Here is a 22,500-nt window from a genome sequence, read left to right as displayed (position 1 = left end):
ACCAGATGTTAAAAAATATAAATACTAGGTTTAATCTGTTTGTCTAAACCCTTCAGGGTGGTGCCCCAGCTTGTTTACAATCTGATGACTGAAACAAAAGATAAAAGGCAAAAGATATGTGTGTGTGCGTGCATGTGCGTGCGTATGCATGTGTGTGTACGCATGCTTATAACAGTTTGAGCTAGTTGTGTGACTTACACAATAACTCCTCTGTTGTGTCCTCAAACATTTATTGTCTTTGTTATATGTGTGTCACAGATGGTAGGGCTAAGAAGGTGGTAGGCAACCAGAATCCTGTTGATAATGTAAAGCTATCAAAACCTAACATCTTTCAATTCATGGAGGCCACAAAAAAGATTTAACAGCAGAAACATTCAACTATATTTTCTTTGCACCTTTCTCCCTCTTTCCCTTCTTTCTAAATGTTTTTATTTTTATTTCTTCTAATATGCAAGCGGTATTATTTACCTTTCTCAGTTAGTCATGGTCTATCAGTTTTTATATGGACTGATTGCTTAAACTGATTAAATTAAATTAATGTATAAATTGATGCAGGCATGGCTAGGTGCAGGCATGGCTGTATAGTTAAGAAATTTGCTTCCCAACCACTTAATCTCAGGTTAGTCCCACTGCATGGCACCCTCGGCAAGTGCTCTCTTCTATAATCCCAGACCAGCTAATGCCTTGAATGAATTTGGGTAGAAACAAACTATGTAGGAGTTAGTGTTAGGGTTGCATTGGTCTGCCCTGTGCTGATCAAAGCCTCATCAGTGGATTTGTAAGACAGAAATTAGATGTTAAACAACAGCTCTAGCATACACTACAAGAATTTGTACATCCCCAGATCATCCCAGATCGAACAAACTTATACCAATCAATAGTTTTCAAGCTGTTACAGTTTTCTTTTGTTGAACTGGAGGACACCACCCATTTAGGATTGAGTTGCTGTCTTGCAAACTTTGACATATTTTCTGTTATTTTGTTCTATACAAACTGTATTTAATGTAGTTTCTGCAATCAAGGAGGATGGGGATCTTGGTTTTTGGCTTTCATTTCTTTCTTCTTATTCCATTTTTTGCATCTACCTTCTTTGGATTTTTCTTCTTATTTTTTTCCTATTTTCTCGTATTCCAGCATCTTTGTTTTTTAAAATATATCTAATACATAAATGGAGTCTGAAAAATTGCTTGGAGATACATGGTGTATTTTGTGCAGTATCATAAAAGTTTCATAAAAGCTCTTTTGCTATATGTGTAAAATTGATATTTATCTTTCACTGGATGGAGTACTTTTTTTTATTCTACTTATATTGAACCTATAAACTATACATGTATATATGTACATGTATATGTATATATTTATATATATGTATATATTAATCGAAGTGCATAATATTATATATCCATTATGGCGAATCTTACCAATTATTTTCACACTAGTTGTTCAACAGAGTGTTAGTCTGAGTGTTAGTCAGAGGTTGCCATTATGGAATGAAATATGGTGACTACACTCTATTGTTGGAGGAGGGTGTATTTGTGTGTACACACACACACAAATGTGTGTGTATATATATATATATATATTTAAAAAGAAAAGATTTAGATGTGGCTGTGTGGTTAAAAAGTGTTCTTCCCAACCATTTGATTTTGGGTTTAGACACTACGTGGCACCTTGAGCAAGTGTGTTGCTCATCCAAGATTAAACAAACTTATTCCAATCAATAATGTTCAAGCTGTGATCACCCTACCTTTGTTTAATGGGTACTATATCCACTATCTTAGACACATGTATCACCTTCCATTTTTCAGACTGTACAGTGTGATATGCAGGATTTGGCTGCAGGATGTACTATGCCTAGTGGTCCCTATCTTTGCATTGACACTACAAGAAATTAAACTTTTCTGTAAATAGACCAACTGTTGAATGGTTCATGGTATTCACTGAAAAACATATGTCGCACACATACACAAATGCATTTATAGCTGTTTGCCCTTTTAAACAGGAATCACCCAACCGCAATATGGGTGTGTCAATAATCTCTTTCTTCTCCTTCTCTGGGTTCATAAATGTTCTTACAAATAAGTACATGTGTATGTGTATATTTGTGTATGTTTTTTGTATACAAACATACACATATGAGCATAAGAAGTAAATAGACATGTCTATTTATTTACTTCTTCCCCATCCCTCTTTTTCTACAGATATATAAAGCTATGTCTGTCTGTCTGCCTGCCTATCTCTCTATCTATCTATCAAAATAATCAACAAGGATATCCTCTGGATATCCTTGTTGCTTATTTTGATTTTAATCACCTTATTTTGAAATGATATGGATAATACCGTACTAAATTCTGGTGCCTCAACTTAAGTACCATATTCATCTGAATTGAAATTTTTGTTGTATGTATATATATATATATACATAGGCACAGGAGTAGCTGTGTGGTAAGAAGCTTACTTCCCAACCACATAGTTCTAGGTTCAGTCCCACTACATGGCACCTTCGGCAAGTGTCTTCTACTATAGCCACAGGCTGACCAAAGCATTGTCAGTTGATTTGGTACATGGAAACTGAAAGAAGCCCATCATGTATATATATATATATATATGTATGTATGTATTTGTGTGTCTGTGTTAGTCCCTACACCATTGCTTGACAACTGATGTCGGTGTATTTACGTCCGTCCCCGTAAATTAGTGGTTCGGCAAAAGAGACCGATAGAATAAGTACTAGGCTTCCAAAGAAGAATAAGTCCTGGAGTCGATTTGTTCAACTAAAGGTAGTGTTTTAGCATGACCGCAGTCAAATGACTGAAACAAGTAAAAGAATAAAAAAATAAAAGAATATATGTTTTATATATAGTTAAGATATACATACATGTATATATATGTCTACAATATGATATATATATATATAAATATGATATATATATGTATATACATATGTTATATATATATATATATATATATATATATATATATATATCATCATCATCTATATATATCTACACTCTCTGAGTGGTTGGCATTATGAAGGGCATCCAGCTGTAGAAACTCTGCCAAATTAGATTGGAGCCTGGTGTTGCCATCCGGTTTCACCAGTCCTCAGTCAAATCGTCCAACCCATGCTAGCATGGAAAGCGGACGTTAAACGATGATGATGATCTATATATATATAACTACATATATATCATCATCATCCTTTAACGTCCATTGTCCATGCTGGTATGGGTTAGATAATTCTGCCGAGGTCAACTTTGCCTTTCATCCTTTCGGGGTTAATTATGATTTTATTCAACATATTCCACTCTCAGATTCACACACTCGTTCCAGTGGTCCTTCAGTTTTTCCAAGCCCTGTAAAAGAACTCAGAAGACTGGAGGCCTTTTGCAATACCATTAAAGCCAGGAATTTTCAGTACCACTTTGTATTCCTCAACCAACAAAGAAGCTTCTAAAAACATCAGCCAAATATCCCACAAATCAAGCCTTATTGTCTTAAAAAATAATTTAGATGATGCCGTTCTGTGTGCTTAGGAAAAGAGAGGTTGTCACAACTGAAATATTTTTGATTATAGACCTGCTAAATCAAGGCTAATCTGGGGCTAAACAAGTTGAGGCAAATTGGGCAACTCAGGCTGTCGTAATGATCTTTCTATTGTGGAAAATAGGGTGTTGGGCAGTTGCTATTCCTATCTTTGATAGGGATATCAGTCCCTCAAAAGGTTAACCTAAGCAGTTGCTGCTGCTGGTTCTAATTTTCAGCTGAGTGGACGAGGGTAGTGAAAAATAAAGGACCTTGCTCGAGGACACAATGCATCCCTTGATCTTGGTGGACTCAACAGAAGAAAGAATTGTCTATTTTAGTTGTTGTTGTTGGCACTCCGTTGCTTACGACGTCGAGGGTTCCAGTTGATCCGATCAATGGAACAACCTGCTCATGAAATTAACGTGCAAGTGGCTGAGCACTCCACAGACACGTGTACCCTTAACGTAGTTCTCGGGGATATTCAGCGTGACACAGTGTGACAAGGCTGGCCCTTTGAATTACAGGCACAACAGAAACAGGAAGTAAGAGTGAGAGAAAGTTGTGGTGAAAGAGTACTGCAGGGTTCGCCACCATCCCCTTGTGGAGCTTTAGGTGTTTTTGCTCTATAAACACTCACAACGCCCGGTCTGGGAATTGAAACTGCGGTCCTATGACTGCGAGTCCGCTGCCCTAACCACTGGCCATTGCGCCTCCACTGTCTATTTTAGTAAAAGAGAAATAACCAATCACACATCTGGCCATTGGTCTAGCAGTCACTGTGCTGGACAAAACGCTTAGTTCAAATTCCATCAAGCTTGACTTTGCCTTTCATCCTTTCAGAGTCGATAAAATAAGTACCAGTTGAACACTGGAGTTGATGTAAGGAAATTACTCCTTCCTACAACCTTGCTGACCTTGTGCCAAAATTTGAAACCAGTATGTCAGCCAGACTGCCAGTGCTTTAACCCTTTAGCATTCACATTATTCTATCAAAGGTATACTACTGGCACTCTTTCAGTTTTGACAACAAGAGTTCCAGTTGATCTGATGAACAGATCAGCCTGCTCATGAAATTAATGTGCAAGTGGCTGAGCACTCCATAGATGCATGTGCCCTTAACATTGTTCTCAGAGAGATTCAGCAGGACTCAGAGTATGACAAGACTGGCCCTTTAAAATACAGGTACAACTCATTTTTGTCAGCTAAGTGGATCGGAGCAATGTGAAATAAAGTGTCTTGCTCAAGGAAACAGTATATTGCTGGGAATTGAACCCATAACCTTACGATCATTAGCCAAATATCATAACCACTAAGCCATGTGCCTTCACTCTGTCAAAAGTAATGCTTATTTATCTGCGTTGTTTTGAATTAATCATGCATTATTTTGTAGCTTTGAGATTCTGATGAGGTAACTATTTATTTTTAAAATGATATTGTAGGGTTGGTGTAAAAGGCCACATCTGGCTTGTTTAAACATAAACAGGTTAAATATTTGGGCCAAATATTGTCAGTTTAAATGCTAAAAATCTAATCCATCACTCCATCAGTCTCTCAATCCACCAGTCTCTCAATCCACCAGTCTCTCACTTCATCAGGCCATTACTCCACCAGTGTATCAGTCCATCATTTCATCAGTCTGTCACTATATCAATCCATCGCTATATCAATCTATTAGTCCATTAATCCATTCATGAAACACTTCATTAACCCAGCAGCTTCCCTGGCTCATCTTTCATCAAACATTAGTCTATCAATCTAGTTGTTCAGCTGTCCAGAACCCCAATGATTCAACCACTCAACCAGCTAAAACAACATGAAATTTGGGGGAAATAAAACTAATGAGAACAAAGGCAGAAAATATGGTAGGACAAATATCCAATGTGGACAACAGCTGAACAAACACCTGGTCAGTCGAAAGTATAACCAGGTTTTCCTAAAAAAAAATACAATAGTTAGTTACAACAGATGTGAATTTAACTGTCTATCACCAATACACTCCTTCAACCATCACATTCTATCTTTGCTCCTTATTTCAGTCATAAATGTGGAGTTGTAAAAGTTTATAATCAATGTATTATCAATCAATATTTTTTTATTAGAAGAGGAAAATGGCGAGTGAGCTAACTCATAGGGAGCACTATAAACAATTAACTCATTATTATTGTACTCATTAAGATGGCATGTTAACTGAATCATTAGTGCATTATTATTTTGGTTCTTTACATTCTGAGTTCAAATCCTACTGGTCCAACTTTGTGTTTTGTCCTATCAGGATTGATAAAATATAATACCAGTTAAGTACTGGGGTCAATGTAATCAACTTGCTGCCTCCCATCATAATTGTTGGCCTGGTGCAAAATTAGAAAGCGTAATTATTATTATTATTATTATTATCATCATCATCATATAGGTGCAGGAGTGGCTGTGTGGTAAGTAGCTTGCTTACCAACCACATGGTTCCGGGTTCAGTCCCACTGCGTGGCACCTTGGGCAAGTGACTTCTACTATAGCCTCAGGCCGACCAAAGCCTTGTGAGTGGATTTGGTAGACGGAAACTGAAAGAAGCCCGTTGTATATATGTATATATATATATGTGTGTGTTTGTGTGACTGTGTTTGTCCCCCCAACATCGCTTGACAACTGATGGTGGTGTGTTTACGTCCCCGTAACTTAGCGGTTTGGCAAAAAGAGATTGATAGAATAAGTACTAGGCTAACAAAGAATAAGTCCTGGGGTCAATTTGCTCGACTAAAGGCAGTGCTCCAGCATGGCCACAGTCAAATGACTGAAACAAGTAAAAGAGTATCATTATCAAGGCAGTGAGCTGGCAGAGTTATTGGTGTGCTGGACAAAATACTTAGTGGTATTTTATCCGTCTTCATGTTTTGAGTTCAAATTCTGCTGAGGTCAACTTTGCCTTTCATCCTTTCGGAGTCGATAAAATAAATACCAGCTGAGTACTGGGGTCGATGTAATCGATTATCCCTCTCCTCCAAAATTTCAGGCCTTGTGCCTGTAGTAGAAAGGATTATTATTATCATTATTAAGGAGGTGAGCTGGCAGAATTGTTAGCATGCTGTGAAATGCTTAGCAGTATTTCATCCATCGCTACATTCCGAGTTCAAATTCCACTAAGATCAACTTCACCTTTCATTCTTTCGGGGTTGATAAATTAGGTACCAGTGAGACACTGGGGTTGATGTAATTGACTAGTCCCCCTCCCTGCAAATTTCAGGCCTTTTTGCCTTTAGTAGAAAGGATTGTTGTTGTTTTTATTTCATATACATACAAACGTAAATCTGATGAACATATATATTCTTTGTAACTAAATTAGGTCATGTTAAACGAAGAACTTTTCCCCTCTAATCAATTTTGACCAATGAACAACTTGAAAATGTTTAAGGGTTAGCTTATTCTCATTAAGCTCTTAGTGCAATAGGCTAGAACAATCTGTTCATGATTTGTGGAAAAAATGTGGATTAGATTTCGAATCCTAGCTCAGAAAGTTGATAGCTGTCTGACACACTGTTGCATCGCACGTTCGACATACGATATAACAAGATAATAAATCATATCTTTGCAAATTGTTCTACTCAAGATACACAATACTCTTAATCACACTTGACAATATGCAACTCTTAGCTTTACACAGCTCTTTTTCATTTAATTGGCCACTGTGGGCCCAACACAGAGGGGACAAACAAGGACAAACAACACAAAGACATAAACAAATGAATGAAATGAATTATATAATTAATGAAGGTGTAATGGCTACTTGAGCCCTACTCTCAAGTAGTACCATTTAACTATTTTTTTACATCAATGTTTATCAATTTTAAATCAAATTAAAATTTACCATATTAGATCATATATTGTCTCAAGTTCTCATATTCCATCACGGGAGGTAGAGAATCAAATCTCACCTCCGGTACTGGTGAGTCTATGTCATTGCCAAAAATTCCTTTTAGTTTTTATAACTGTTCATATCTATTAGTATGCATTTCGTGCCTGACATGCACCACTCTACAAGCATTTCAACTCCTATTGCTGATTTGATTTTTGAAATTCATTTCTTAATGGCCATGCTTGTCATATCATCATCATCATCATCATCATCGTTTAACGTCCGCTTTCCATGCTAGCATGGGTTGGACGATTTGACTGAGGACTGGTGAAACCGGATGGCAACACCAGGCTCCAGTCTGATCTGGCAGAGTTTCTACAGCTGGATGCCCTTCCTAACGCCAACCACTCATATATATAGGTTATCAAATATGCCCTATTTCTGTGACTGGCCTGTGAGGCTTGTGTGTCTGCTTATGTATCTATATGTGTTTCTGTTAGTGTATCCTTATCTGGCAATTCTGGGTAGTTTGAGATGTTTGTGGTTTTCTTGGGTGTTTGCAGCAGTGTGGTAGACTGTGTGGGTGTGTTTTCTATATTTTTTCTCTGTGTATTGGGTGCTTGTGTGTTACCTGTTTCTTTCTTCTTCTTGTTCGGGTTCTTCGGGGGAATTTTTTAGTTCCTTTCTCTTTCTGCTTTTTACCTCTTGAAATTCTTCATCTGTACTTTCCATTTTTGTTTCTTCCACAGTTTCCTCTGTCCTCTCGTCTTTGTTGCTGTTCTCTTCTTGCTCCTCCTCCGCTAATGTCTGGTTGTTTAAAAGGGGGTAGCTCTCCTTTATGTTCCCCCTCTTTCTCCACCATCGCTCGCAGTTTCACTTTTTCTGGCAGCTCGATTTCTTCCATAATTTCTTGCAAGTCTTGTGAGGTGGTCTGGATTATAACTTCCAGGCCATGTCCCCACCAGTTCAATTGCTTTGTCCAACTCACTTGCAGTATATTTGGGTCATCTTTTGTCCCCGTCAAAATTGCTGCAAGCAACCACATCTCAACGATCTCAGGGGGCACCCTGCCAATCCTTACTCTCGCCACTTGTTTACCGAGATAGGTTGGTTGGAGTGCCCATTCTTCTGTTCTCAATGTTGTAGCGGAGTGCTTTATTGCCTCCTCTACAGTAGCAAAGTGCACTTCCACTGTGCCAAATTTTCTCCCTCTACAAAAAAATTGAATGTCGTTCCTTATTTCTTTCAGGCCCTCCTCTATGGCTTCTTCACTTGCCATCTGTATTTTCTTACTCGTAACTGACAGCGTTCTGAACACCACCATTTTTTCGTTTTTCATTATTGTTACATCTTCCGGGGGAGTCAACTTCAGTTTTGACTCCTTTCTCTGAATTAATTCCTTGCTTCTTTTCAATATGTCTAAATCCATCTGTACTTCTTCCACTTCCAGCCGGTTAATGGCTGTAACATTTTTGAAGCTTGCTACCGAAGCATAGCTCCTGGCTCATGTTTGCTCGGGTGCCTGCACCACTTCCATAGCTTAATGCTATTTTCGCCCCTGATGGGGAAGAAAACAAAAACAAGGCAAACGACAATTAGTCAGCAAAAGTTCAACAGAACCTTCAACAAAAGATAACTTATTTGTAACAGTATCACAAGTGATTCAACATAGAACAACACAGTTCTTTATACAGCTCGCCAAATGTCTCTGCTCATATTCATTTATATTGTGGCACAGTCCATTAGGAGCCAACCAAATAAAGGTGTTCTACTCCCCCCCCCCCGCGCACAAACACACATGCATATGTTCTCCACTAAGCCCACGTTACATTTCCCCTTCTTTTAAAACTCCTTTTTAACACACACTGCATATAGTGTCTGATATGGGTCTGGTCTAAAACCTTTTTACAACTGACCAATGATGGGCACTTTTTCTAAGCAATACTTTCAATCAACAACTCTCTACATTAACTGTTTAAGACTTTTTGATAGACAATACCCTTCATATCCCATCAAACACAGGACAACATTTTACAGTTGTAGTCCTAATTTGGGTGCTAACCATTGTCATTTTTATTGGATACTAGCAGACATACCAGGCCTTGCTCGGGATTAAAATGGCATAGATTTTTATTGCTTTACTTGTTTTAGTCATGTGACCGCGGCCATGGTGGAGCACCGTCGTTGGGCGAATGTAAACACAGCAACATCAGTTGTCAAAGAATGGTGGGGGTGCATATAAGCCCTCGACAGAGAAAATAATGCTTTCCCATGCACGTGTGACGCGAATCCACATCCCTTTGTTAACATGACTGTGTGTGTTACCTTCACACACGGATAGGAAAGCCTTGCTTTATATATATCTATATAATTCGAAAACATGAACAGTTTCGTAACATTGTTTACAAAATAATAGGTGAGCAACGTATGGTTTTGGAATGAAAAACACGTATTACAGGGTGGCTAGTTACGAAAGTTGGAAATAGAACCTGCTCATGTGTATTTCAGGCCGATATTATGTTTTGTAGTTGAGACATATAAATAGTAATTAAGCATCCATTTATATTGGTAGCGTTTATATAGTTTTTGGGGGAAAGTTAGGAGGAATATATAAACAGAAAATGTATTTGTAATTGAATGCGTGTTAGTAAAATTTCAGTAAACCTCTCACCTTGAAAGCAGGATATGTAAATATTTACATTTAGCTGGACACTTAGTAAACCATTAGCACGTGGTTTACATAGAATTACTATAACGTAGGTTATCTTCCTTTTGTTTATGTAGAATGTCGTGGTAAACCCATAAACTGCAATAGGCCACTTCAGTGGCCAACGTGACAGTGCATGGCCACGGAAGTAGGGCATGATCTGACCTAATTTTGATGACGTATAATGTATGCACACAATACCCTTTCACCCCAGAAACAGCGTAGCCAATCACAGAAGGTGTTAAGAAACACTGAGTATTTTTTCGAGTGATAGATCGATGTTGATCTTTACCTAAAATAAGCTCAGCAGTTCGTGTTACATACAGCAAAATCCCAGCAGTTTATGGGTTAATTCCCAAACAGAAGAAAATGCCGAAATTGACTCATTTTAGCAAAGTTGTGAATAGAACCTGCTCATGAGTGTTTCAGGCCCATATTGTGTTTTGTAGTTGAAACATATAAATACTAATTAAGCGTCCATTGATATTGGTAGGGTTTTTTTGTAGTTCATGAGTATTTCGTTAGTAAACGGGGTATATTAAAAAATACATAAAATGGCACTTTCCAAATAATGGAAACCTTCTTAAAATTGTTGTCTGGAATATTATTATTAGTTATTGGTAAACTTCTCACCTTGAAAGCAGGATATGTAAATATTTACATTTAGCTGGACACTTCGTAAACCATTAGCACCTGTTTGACATTGATTTGTTGTAACGTAGGTTATCTCCCTTATGTTCATATAAAATGTGCTGAATTCCCCAAAATAATAAGAAAATGCCAAAATTGACCCCTATTGTTATCTTTGTCGCTCTCTCTCTCTCTCTTTGCACCGTCACTAGAAGGGGACTTAACTCATGTTTGCAAATAATGGCGACTTTAAATTGTTAGAATTTATGGTTTAAAATTATTTTTAAGGCAAAAATTCACGTGTTAGGAAGCAACAAAAAGAAAAAAAGGGCCGATTCCAGGCATTTTCGACCATGAAGAATCCCATTGGTGCGACTCCCAGATTGCTATCTTGTAAGGTGTAGATTTCTATAGATGCAACACATACATACACACACACACTCACAAACTCACCTATACTATAAGTATAGATAGATAAGTACAGAAAATCCACTTTTCACCATTTGTGAAGGTTTCATCCAGGTTTGGTAGCAAATCTACTCTTCAATGATGAGCAGAGAACAGCTTTTTGATTAAGCTGAGAAGCAGTCAGATAATGAGGTATCCACTGACTAAGTTTAGACACTGTTCTTAGTTCATAAAAATGCTTTATATTTGAAGTGTGACTTCAGTTGAATTGTTTTACTAATTTTCATTCAGTTTGCTTTTGATTTTCCTCTGCAGTTTTCAGATACTCAGTATGGACAGAACCCATCGTCCAGATTGAGGAGAAACTGCATAAGAAAAATTTCCTGAGTGAAAGTGACCATGCTATCATTGGCATGTCTGAACACTTGGAGTTTGTTTCCATAGACAATGAAATATTTCTTGTTGCTTAAGTGACCATACTATCGTTGGCATATCTGGGCACTTGAAGTTTCATTTCCATAGACTGAATGAATATTTCTAGCTGCTTAAATAACCATATTATTGTTGGCTTGTTTGGACACTTGGAGTTTCATTTTCATACACAAAACAAATATTTCTAGCTGCTTCCATTGCTGAAGAGCTCTTTTTAACTCACACAGCACATAGAGCCTGATATGGGTCCGATCTAAAAACGCATCTTTGTATGTATGTATGTATGTATGGATGGATGTATGTATGTATGGATGTATGTATGCATGCATGCATGCATGCATCATCATTTAATTTTCATTGTTCATGCTGGCATGTGTTGCCTGTGTGTGTGTGATCATATACTTGTCACAGTTTTTGAGCATAAAGATTAACATTTACAGCATGACCATCTGAGACATGCTCAAAGTGCTACACCCCCTCAAAATACACTTGACTTTCTCTTCAAATCACCCTTGTTTGAAAACAGGTTCTGAAGCTGGCAGAAATGAAGCCACTGATTTCTCTTATTAGGATTATGGAAACAAATGCATTTTTCATCCCCAGTTACAATTTAACACCAAAATAGGCATTCAATGATTTGTCAGCAGTTGTTTGCAAATGCCTCCCCTTGTAAACATAAGGACACAGGAAATGTGTCAAGGCCGACAGGAAGCGGTGTAGTTTACTAGGTCTAACCAACAGTAGTATTATTCCCTTCAGAGGACTGTCACATTAAGTTGACAGCATACAACTACTTCATCATATCACTACTGCATAAATCTCTCTGAGAGATTTAGAAATGTATTATTTCTAAATTTGAAATCAGTGAATGTATTTCACTAGAATTATATGTTTACAAGAGTTTGACAGGCATCTTCGACTAGCAGGTCATACTTTTCCAGACTGATGACGAGAAAAGACTCAGAGACATGTCTTTGGATGCGGGCTTAGCTGGGTGGAGGTGCTTGTCTCCCCCTTGTAAACATAAGGACACAGGAAATGTGTCAAGGCCGACAGAAAGCGGTGTAGTTTCCTAGGTTTAACCAACAGTAGTATTATTCCCTGTCACATTAAGTTGACAGCATACAACTACTTCAAACAAGGCACATTCGCGAAATTAAAAATATAAAATGGTGACAATTTACCCATCACACATATCTATATACATACATGCATACACACAAACATACATATGCAAATGTAAACTGTGTGTGAATCCATCATACTTTTGTTCATTTACTGAAGTGATAACAAATGTAAAATACATATATAACATATATACATATACACATATACATATCTATCTATCTTTCTATCTATCTATCTACACACACACACACATATATATATATATATATATATATATATATATATATATATATATATATATATATATATATGATGAGCTTTCACACAGTTTGCATTTACAAAAACTCGCAAGGCACTAGTTGGACCTGTGGATGTTGTAGAAGACCCTTACTCAAGGTGCAATGCTGTAGGACCGAACCCCAAACCAAATGGTTGCAAAGTAAACTTAATCACACAACCATGTCAGAGGCTATAGTGATATTTTCACTGGTGCCCTGATAGTTTAAAAGGTTACATGAATGCTACCAGGAAATAAGTAGTATCATAAAATAAGTATTAAAACAGTGGGAGTGATTCATTGGAATACACATGTCTCCTAATAAATGATTTTAGTAATCAAGTGAGTATCTGGTTACCAAGTAGACCTGTACTGGGCTGACAGTGTTCAAAGACAAAATCAGATCGACCAACTCTGCAATAGTACGCAGCAGCTATTTCGAAGGCAACACATGTTACTTGTTGACGTGACAGAAATCAAAGTTACTACCACCACCACCACTCATTGATTAGTGGTCAACCTACATGGTTTAATTATAGTCAAATCTTTTTGATGTTATTGTTATTGGTTTTACCACTTAATACATACACACATACATAAATATATGTATGTGTGCGTGTGTGTGTGTGTGTGTGTGTGTGTGTGTGTAAAAAATGGATAGAAAGCCCTCCTCAGTTATGAATGACCATGGGATTGCACCTAGAGATTTCCTTTCCAAGGTAAGGCACAAGGTTGTCTGTGGAAGACCAGCAGTTGCCCATACATACCAGTCTTGCTTCTCCACGGTCACCAATGTTGTCCAAGGGAAAGAGCAAGGCCAACACAGCCTGACACCAGTGATGTTGCAACTCATTTCAACAGCCAAGTGAACTGGAGTAACATGAAATAAGTGTCTTGCTTAAGAACACAACACCTGCCTGGTCTGTGAATTGAACTTAGAACCTCACGATTATAAGCACAACGATATAACCACTGAGCCATGCACCTTCACCTGAATGGATGTAAGTATGTGTGTATGTATACATACAAACATGTCCTTTGCAGGTACCAGAGCTACATAAAATGCACTCATGCCAGTGCTGTGTAAATGCACCCATGCTGGTGGCACATAATAAACACCCAGTGCACTCTGTAAAGTGGTTGGTGTGAGGTAGGCATTCAGCAGTAGAAACTATGCCACAACAGACCACTGGTGTCTGGATAGCTCCACAGATGGCCAGCTCTATGTCAAACCGTCCAGCATGGAAAACAGATGTTAAACAGATGTTAAACAGTGATGATGATAATGATGATGATGATATATATATGCACACACATGTGTGTGCTATGAACATATGTACATGTGTGTATATGTGAGTATGTGTACATATACACATGCATGCACACATACATACATACATACATACATAAATACATACATACATACACACACACATATACATACATACATACATACATACGTACATACATAAATACATACATACATACATACATACATGCATGCATGCATGCATATAATTAGGCGGATAGAAGATAAATAAATGGATATAGTTAGATCGATAAGTAATGATTTTGTTTTTGAATGTATGTCACAAAATGAAATAAATTACAATAAAATTACTATAACAAATTTGAAAAAAATTATGCATAAAATTTGAGTTTGAAATACATCTAGGTACATACAGACATGCATGCATATACAGAAACGCAGACATACACACACACATACACATGCACATACACACATACATACATGCATGCATACATACATGCATGCATACATACATGCATGCATACATACATACATACATACATACATACATACATACATACATACATTAAAAACCACCCTAACAACATCTCCATCAATGGCCTATCTGTTTCTCCAATATCTGATGAGGAATCCTACAGATACCTGGGAGTAGATGAAAATGTATCATATGAAGGTACCTGTAACAAGGAACATGTTACTAAGGAATACAGAAATCGGGTTAGGAAAATATGGACCTCGGAACTCTCTGCGTTCAATAAAGCAATAGCCCACAATGTGCTTGCAGTACCAGTACTCATACCGACATTCGGGATACTTGACTGGACGATCGATGAAATCCGAGCCCTTGATGTGAAGACCCGAAAGATACTAACGAGCACGAACAACTTTCACATCAATAGCGATGTAGACCGCCTATACCTAAAACGAAATAAAGGAGGGAGGGGCCTAACATCAATTCAGACTGCCTTTGAATGCCGTGTCATATCTCTTCGACATCATCTCATAACCACCAAGTGTCGAAGTGCACCCCTTGATGAAGTCTGCAGACATGAGGTAAATACCATCGTGAGATTGGGAAGGCAACTACTTGACAAGCATTCCCTATTCGACAACCCTGAACTCTTACCCAAAGAAATTGCAAGACTCTACCATAACATAACATCAGAGGAGAGGATGAATGCATTCCAGCAGAAGACCATGCATGGATACGTTAACAGAAAGCTCCAGGGTGATAACAACATTGACAACCAGAGCAGTCTATCGTGGACAAACAATCGGGTCACCAACTCTCACTTTGAAGGGTATGCCTTTGCTATTCAAGAACAAGAAATAGCAACCAAATTCCTAATAAACAAACGGGACAGAGAGGCAGGCAAAGCGCCACAATGTAATAATCGATGCAGACTCTGTGGAATCAGTATCGAAGATATCACCCACATCATTAGCAACTGTCCAAAAATGTCATCACGGTATTACCTACCCATGAGACATGATGTTGTGGCCAAGACACTGTACAATGAAATCCGCCGACAGGATAACCCCGAGGCTAAGGAGATGAAAACCCATAATGAGGTAGAGGCCATTACCACTCACAATATGAAAGAGTATTGGTGGAATGTCCCAATAAAAACCTCAATAAAGTGCAGACATAATAGACCAGATATAGTAATCTGGGACAGAGAAGAGAAACTCTGTACAGTAGTAGAAATCAGCTGTCCTGCGGATGTCAACATCCCACTAAAGATTAGAGAAAAAGAGAACAACTACGCCGAGCTACTGAGAAATTTACAGATACTCCACCCAGACTACAAGTTCAGATTCATACCCGTGATTGTTGGGGCATTGGGATATGTAACGAACTGCCTCAACAAAAACCTGGAAAAATTAGGGTTCTCAAAACCTGAAAGAAAAAGGCTGATTAGAAGACTACAGATTCAAGCCATCAATGGAACTGTAAAGATATGTAAAACTTTCCAAAAATTTAGCACATAAATACATATGCATGCATCTAGACATAAAAACGCATCCATAAAACAAACATACAAATCTGCGCATACACTAACACCAAATACTGCACACACACACACACATATGCACAAATACCTAGATGATGTTGATAAAAGTTCCAATGAAGGAGCCTTGAATCTATGTTAGAGTCCGGCTCTTTCTCTATGGACAAGAAATACAGAAATGAAACTGATTGATAACATACATACATACATACATACATGCATACATATATACGTATATACACATAGGCATTGAGGAACACATATCATACGAAGGTATTATGAATAAAGATAGTAACCTGAGAATATTATACCAGACTTAGAAAAATATGGCAGTTGGAACTCTCTTCTTACAGCAAGACAATATGCTTTGATGCAGTATCAGTGCTGATCCTAACATTTGGGATTCTTGATTGGTCTGTGGAAGGAATCTTCTCCATAGACATTAAAACCTGCAAGATACTGACATCAACTGGAAATCTCCCCTAGGAGAGTGGTATCAGCAGGCTCTAATAAAAGAAGAGATTAAGGGGATAGAGGCTTGAGATTAGTGCAGACAGCCTTCGAATGTTGTAGTCTTTCTCTGGCAGCATTTACTAAACAACAGCAGAAAAATAAATACATTAGCTAAGTACTGAAAAGTCACAAGAACAATATCTTATCTGTTGACAGTGAACTCCTCAGGAAGCACTCTCTTCTTCATGACCTGACATACAGTCAGACAAACATACCTTAAAGAAGATCTCAATATGAAATGCTCAGCATACCAAAAAGAAAAGACCATACATGGGTATGTTTCATGAAGGCTTGTAGAAGACAGTAATATTGACATGAGGTGAAGCTTCTCTTGGACTCATTACAGTTTCATCACATCACATTTCAAAGGTTTATACATTTGCCATCCAAGAGCAGGAGAGTGCTACTAAATACACAATAAATAAAAAAGGCAATGAAGCTCTTAGTGTTCCAAGATGCAACTGAAAATGCAGATTATGTCACACTTCTGTGGAAGACATCACACATGTGATTAGCAACTGCCTAAAAATGTCATCAAGTTACTACCTCCATGTGCAATACAACATTGCTGCAAAAACATAATACAATGCCTTTTGGAAAAAGAGACTGTCCTGGAATAGATATAGAGAATCTTCCTTTTATTGGATATGTACATAAACATTAACACAAGGAATATTGGTGGACATTCCCATCAATGATTTGTCAGCAGTTGTTTGCAAATGCCTCCCCCTTGTAAACATAAGGACACAGGAAATATGTCAAGGCCGACAGGAAGTGGTGCAGCTTCCTAGGTCTAACCAACAGTAGTATTATTCCCTTCAGGGGACTGTCACATTAAGTTGACAGCATACAACTACTTCATCATATCACTACTGCATAAATCTGGTCTCATAGAAGAACGCGAAGGTTATGAAGAAGGTTCACCAGTAAAATATCTTTGGCTAAAAGTTTGTATATTTCTAGAAATTTCTGTCACTTCATGTTTCTATTGTAGTACTTCAATCCTGGATGATCTCTGTACACTGGAGGCCAAAGCTCTCTGCAGTTATGAAGAATCTCCTCCACCTACTGCAGCAAAGTGCATTCATATCAAGATCACTACTGCACCCTCCTACCTAAAAATGAGTGGCACCCATGATTGCTACAAACACTGGACTTCTTTATCACTGAGGTTCTTTCCTAGTGAAATCCCATCCTTAACATAGGTGGAACCACATTCCAAAGAGTGATCCCTCTATTCAAAGCCAGAAAATATTTCAACCCCTAACAGTTGCTAAAATTCTACAGGACTACAGTGAAGCTAACAATAGAGTATTGCTTCCACATCAGGGACACTGGTGCTGTTCTCGTGCACAAACCTGGATTGCTCCTAGACACACCCAAGCCTCTGGCCTACTGGCATGCTGTCTCTGAAAACTCAGTATTTGTTTTTGTATGACTTCTAAAATAATCTCTGTTTCTTGTAGCAGGCTGATCTAATTTCTTCTCCATTCAGGCACCCTTTACACCAGTCATCCCATCCCATCATCTTTGTTATATCAAACCCTACTGGTACTACACTCACATCTCCCCTAGTTCTCCCTCCCTAGGACATTGTCCCTCTGGAATCTTCTCTCTGCTCATGTCTTTCCTGTAGGTGTTTACCTGAAATAGTTTAAACAAAACATCAAAGGCAATATTTTCACTGGTCTTGGAGAGCCTACAAAATCCAGACATAGCCCCTTCCTCCAGTCTCAGCAAATGGAAAAAAAAGTTATGTGCTCCCTCAAGCAGTGCATGTTTTTCTCTAGGCAATTAGGCCCCAATTAAGTTAGTTTACTAATCTGGTCACATAATTCGTTTTGTAGTTCCCTCCAGAGTGTCAGTGAGAGAATGAATGCTTTTAGCATTGACTGAAGCCCACAGAAATATCAATGTAAGATTACCACTTCCTAATGCAGCACTCTTCCATCTAACACTACTGCCACTACTTACAAAAAGGGACAGTTCTACTCTGTGTTACTTATATCTAGCAGGGGCTGGGCTGTTGAGAGTCAAGTGACTATCACTAAATTAAATGTCTTGTTTCTTCCGAGAACAGTCACAGTTAACAGACTTTGTTTTTTCTTATTTTCATTTCAGGCTGTTTGAGATTGAAATTTGAATGAAAGTTCCATCTGGGCAGCAAGTCAACCGGCAAACCACCCGAATTGTACGGGTTGGTCCCAAAAACATATTCCGTGCGAATATAACAACAACAGAGGTTAAGTATGTAAATGCTAGCAATGTGTTTCCCAGGGTCAGTCCATACCAGACTCCAACCATCTCTACTGCAGCTCTGTCAAAGTCACCATATAACAGTTATCTCAGAAATAACTCCCACCCATTGCCATTGCTACCAAAGTTGAATGAAAGCTCTTTGGAAACAATCAAAATGCAGATTGCAGCAAGTAAAACAACTACAACAACAACAACAACAACACCAACACCAACATCAACACCAGCACCATTAACAGCAGCAACAGAAACTATGATGACAGCAGTTATGTCAGGAGAATGTGTGACAGCTGTGAATGATACAATCGAAGACAGTGTTAGGTTGAAACAATCAATGACCTCATACAGTGTAAATGGTAACAGTAGACATGACATTGCAATATGTAGCAGTGTCACTCCAGCTGCAAAAACTGACAATTTGAACTGTGAAGACAATGATGATAATGTTACTTCCAGTGAGAGTTTATCCTTGAATCCAGACCCAAATGATAGCGGCACAGTTAGTGAATCAAAATCACTGATGGATGCACAATTGGCCAATATTGGGGAAAATTACATGGAAGAGACAAAGACACCCCTCTTTGATCCAAAAGAACAAGAGAAGCGGAATAGACGTAAGTTCTATTGGTATGGCAGTCACAAATTGATTAAACCGATAAAAGACATTCCTCTGAGATTTCAACTAATGCTCGCAGAAACCAATGCAGAAAAAGCTCGGTGTGAAGGTCGGCCTATTATTCTTCGCCAGCAGATGGATCTTGCTGAACAGTTTATGACTCCTGGAAACACTTTTGGTCCAGATACGCCTTGCTTTTTGCCAGGCTTTAATTATGACCAGCCTCGGGTTTGTTCAACCAATGGCTTTGTTGAGAAAAAAGACAAATCTGGTTTGACAGTTAATTCTACTTCCAGTAAAGGGTCTGCTGCTGCTGTGACAAGCACTTCTAGTGATTTAATGACTAATGCTAGTGGGCTAATGACATCGCTGTCTCCCATTACTCAACCACATCCAGCTATGTATACACTGCATATGTACAATCCTGGCTGCAATCTGGAAGGTTCAACTTCACCAGCAGGTAGTACAACTGCAAGTGCATCTACTGCAAATGCATCTACTGTTACCAGTGCCACAGGGGCTCATACCAACCCCACCAGCTCTTCTAGTAGCGCCTGCTGTGTGCGCTTGCCAAACCCCAATGTTCCTGGATACTTAACAAGAATGTCAACCCATAGCTTTCCACAAGCTCCAATCTACTTCTCTCCACCAACTGTTTCAGCTTCAACGAATGCACCTTCATCTGCTCCATATATGACACCACAACCAAACTTTACCCCAGGCTACCCACAAACCACAGCTTTACCCCACACTTTCATACCAGGCTCTTCATCTCTTGGGAACACTACTTTTGGTCTAGGGACAATTAATGCCTCAACTACAGGACAAGCTCTTTCCTATCCTCAGTACACACCTTGCATTAGTTACACACAAAATAACCAATACACTGTTACAGCAGTCCCACAGTAAAAAGATTGTTACATCAGCTCTGCAGCAAATCAAGCGTTTCTTATCACAGCTATTTCTCCTCATCTCTCTTCTCTTTGTTCTTTCTTCACTTCTTTCTTCTCTTAGATGACACTGCAACACACATCATGACATAGGCCACAGATATAATACAACTCCATTATTTCTCTCAGAAAATGAACAAATCATTTAAAGAGCTTTAACCACTTCCTATCTTTAATCTAGACAGCTGAGGTCTCATTCAGCTTAGCCTTCATCCACATCTCTTGCTGGCATGTGAACAATCTGCTAGGTTCTCACTTCAAACTGGTGTTCTTCAAATAGCCAAATGTATCAAATACCAACTTGTGACTTTGACACTATATACCTGGTCAAGCTGCACCATTTGCCACTTGAACTCAATCTCTAACATCTTGAGATATTTCTGAAACTTTCTGGAACTTTCTGGTGTCTCTCACTAATCCAAAGTAAGCTTTATCTTTCTTCTTATAAAACTTTTACCTCCATATTGAATGTATTCTCTACCAGGTGGAAGTTGTATATGAGTTAAGGATAAATTGGCATGGCATTGACAAAAAGTGAACTATTGACCTTAAAACCATTAAATTGACCAGCTGCTTGCACACACACACACACACACACACTCATTCATTCACACATGCTAGAACATACACAGCACACTCACTTGCTCACAGACATATATTTATATATAAACATGTACACATATCAGTACATATATGCACACATAAATGTGTGTGCTTTCACATTTATATATATATATATATATATATATATATATATATATATATATATATATATATATGTATGTATGTATGTATGTATGTATGTATGTATGTATGTATGTATGTATGTATGTATGTATGTATGTATGTATGTATGTATGTGTGTATATTATCTGGAAAGTACAGTATTATACGTCCATCATGGCTGATCTTACAAACCAGTTTTGCACTAGGAATATAATCCAATTATATAACTTTACGCTCATCAGAGTTAGTTCATTTGGAAAGGAATATGGTAACTGCTCTCTATGGGTGGAGGTGAATAGACACATTCGGTTTGCAGTTGCTGTGAAAATATGGTGAAATGAAAATGAGTAGGGGATTAGCTTAGGAGTTATGTCCCTTGGTTGGATTCGCTATAAAACCGGTAAGAGTTATCTTGAAGTGTTTGTGGAAAATGTGTGCGTTATTTAGTGTCGTGCTCCTGTGGGGATGGGGTATGTCATATGTATAGTTTTTTCCATGGGTGTAGGTAAATATAATAATAATTGTGTTCGATAGTCTGTTTTCTTTCTGTATTGGCTAAGGTTGTGGGGCTTTATCTTAGTGTTTGGTGTGTAGGGGTACAATGTGTGTGTGTGTGGGGGGGTTTATATATGTGGGGGTACAATATGTGTGTAGGGATATGTGTTGGGGATGGTGGAAGATGGTCCATTTGGTAGGTGTCTGCCTTGTTGGGGCGTGCGTGTATGTATGTGGGGCGTTGGTGTGTATATGTATGTATGTGGGTGCATTTGTGTATGCTCTCACCAAACTCTTTGCAATGCTCAAGGGTATTGGTGGATGGCTGAGGTTGGGGGAAAGGTGGTCGTAGTCATGGTGGGATGCGCAGGTATGATAAGATGTACTTCCTTTCATGTGGGCAAGGACTGAACACTTCATTTCTGCTATTCAGGTAAATATCCAGGCGCTGGGTACCCTTTAAAATTGCTCTCTTCTCAGCCAGGCACAACCTGCACTTCCTGCTGCTATTGAAGTACAGTTTACATTTCTCCAGGATCTTCCACTTTATGTTCTATTCTGTGACGCTTTCTTTCAAAGACCAAATGTGTCTCTCTGGGATGCTATATATATATATATATATATGTGCACACACACCACACACACGTAAGTACACACAAACACATTCACACATACTCACATGCACACACTCACACACACTATAGT

General features: G+C 38.3%; 1 protein-coding gene across 2 annotated transcripts in view; it reads left to right on the top strand.

The window, feature by feature from the left end:
* Window positions 1-20,859, top strand: part of LOC128247821 (uncharacterized) — an 81,547-nt gene extending 60,688 nt beyond the window's left edge. The window contains exons 1-2 of one of the 2 annotated variants that reach the window (XM_052967899.2): window positions 17,592-17,699; window positions 18,874-20,859. In XM_052967899.2, coding sequence (XP_052823859.1) covers window positions 18,896-20,533 — 1,638 coding nt within the window. In that variant the 5' untranslated portion in view covers window positions 17,592-17,699; window positions 18,874-18,895 and the 3' untranslated portion in view covers window positions 20,534-20,859. Of the gene's footprint in view, window positions 1-17,591; window positions 17,700-18,873 lie in introns of those variants that run through there. The other variant, XM_052967898.2, reaches the window with a different exon arrangement.
* Window positions 20,860-22,500: the final 1,641 nt, after the last annotated feature.

Source organism: Octopus bimaculoides, chromosome 5, assembly GCF_046866305.1.
Source record: "Octopus bimaculoides isolate indiv1 chromosome 5, ASM4686630v1, whole genome shotgun sequence".
Classification (NCBI taxonomy): domain Eukaryota; kingdom Metazoa; phylum Mollusca; class Cephalopoda; order Octopoda; family Octopodidae; genus Octopus; species Octopus bimaculoides.
This window is presented reverse-complemented; position numbering and strand designations above follow the sequence as displayed.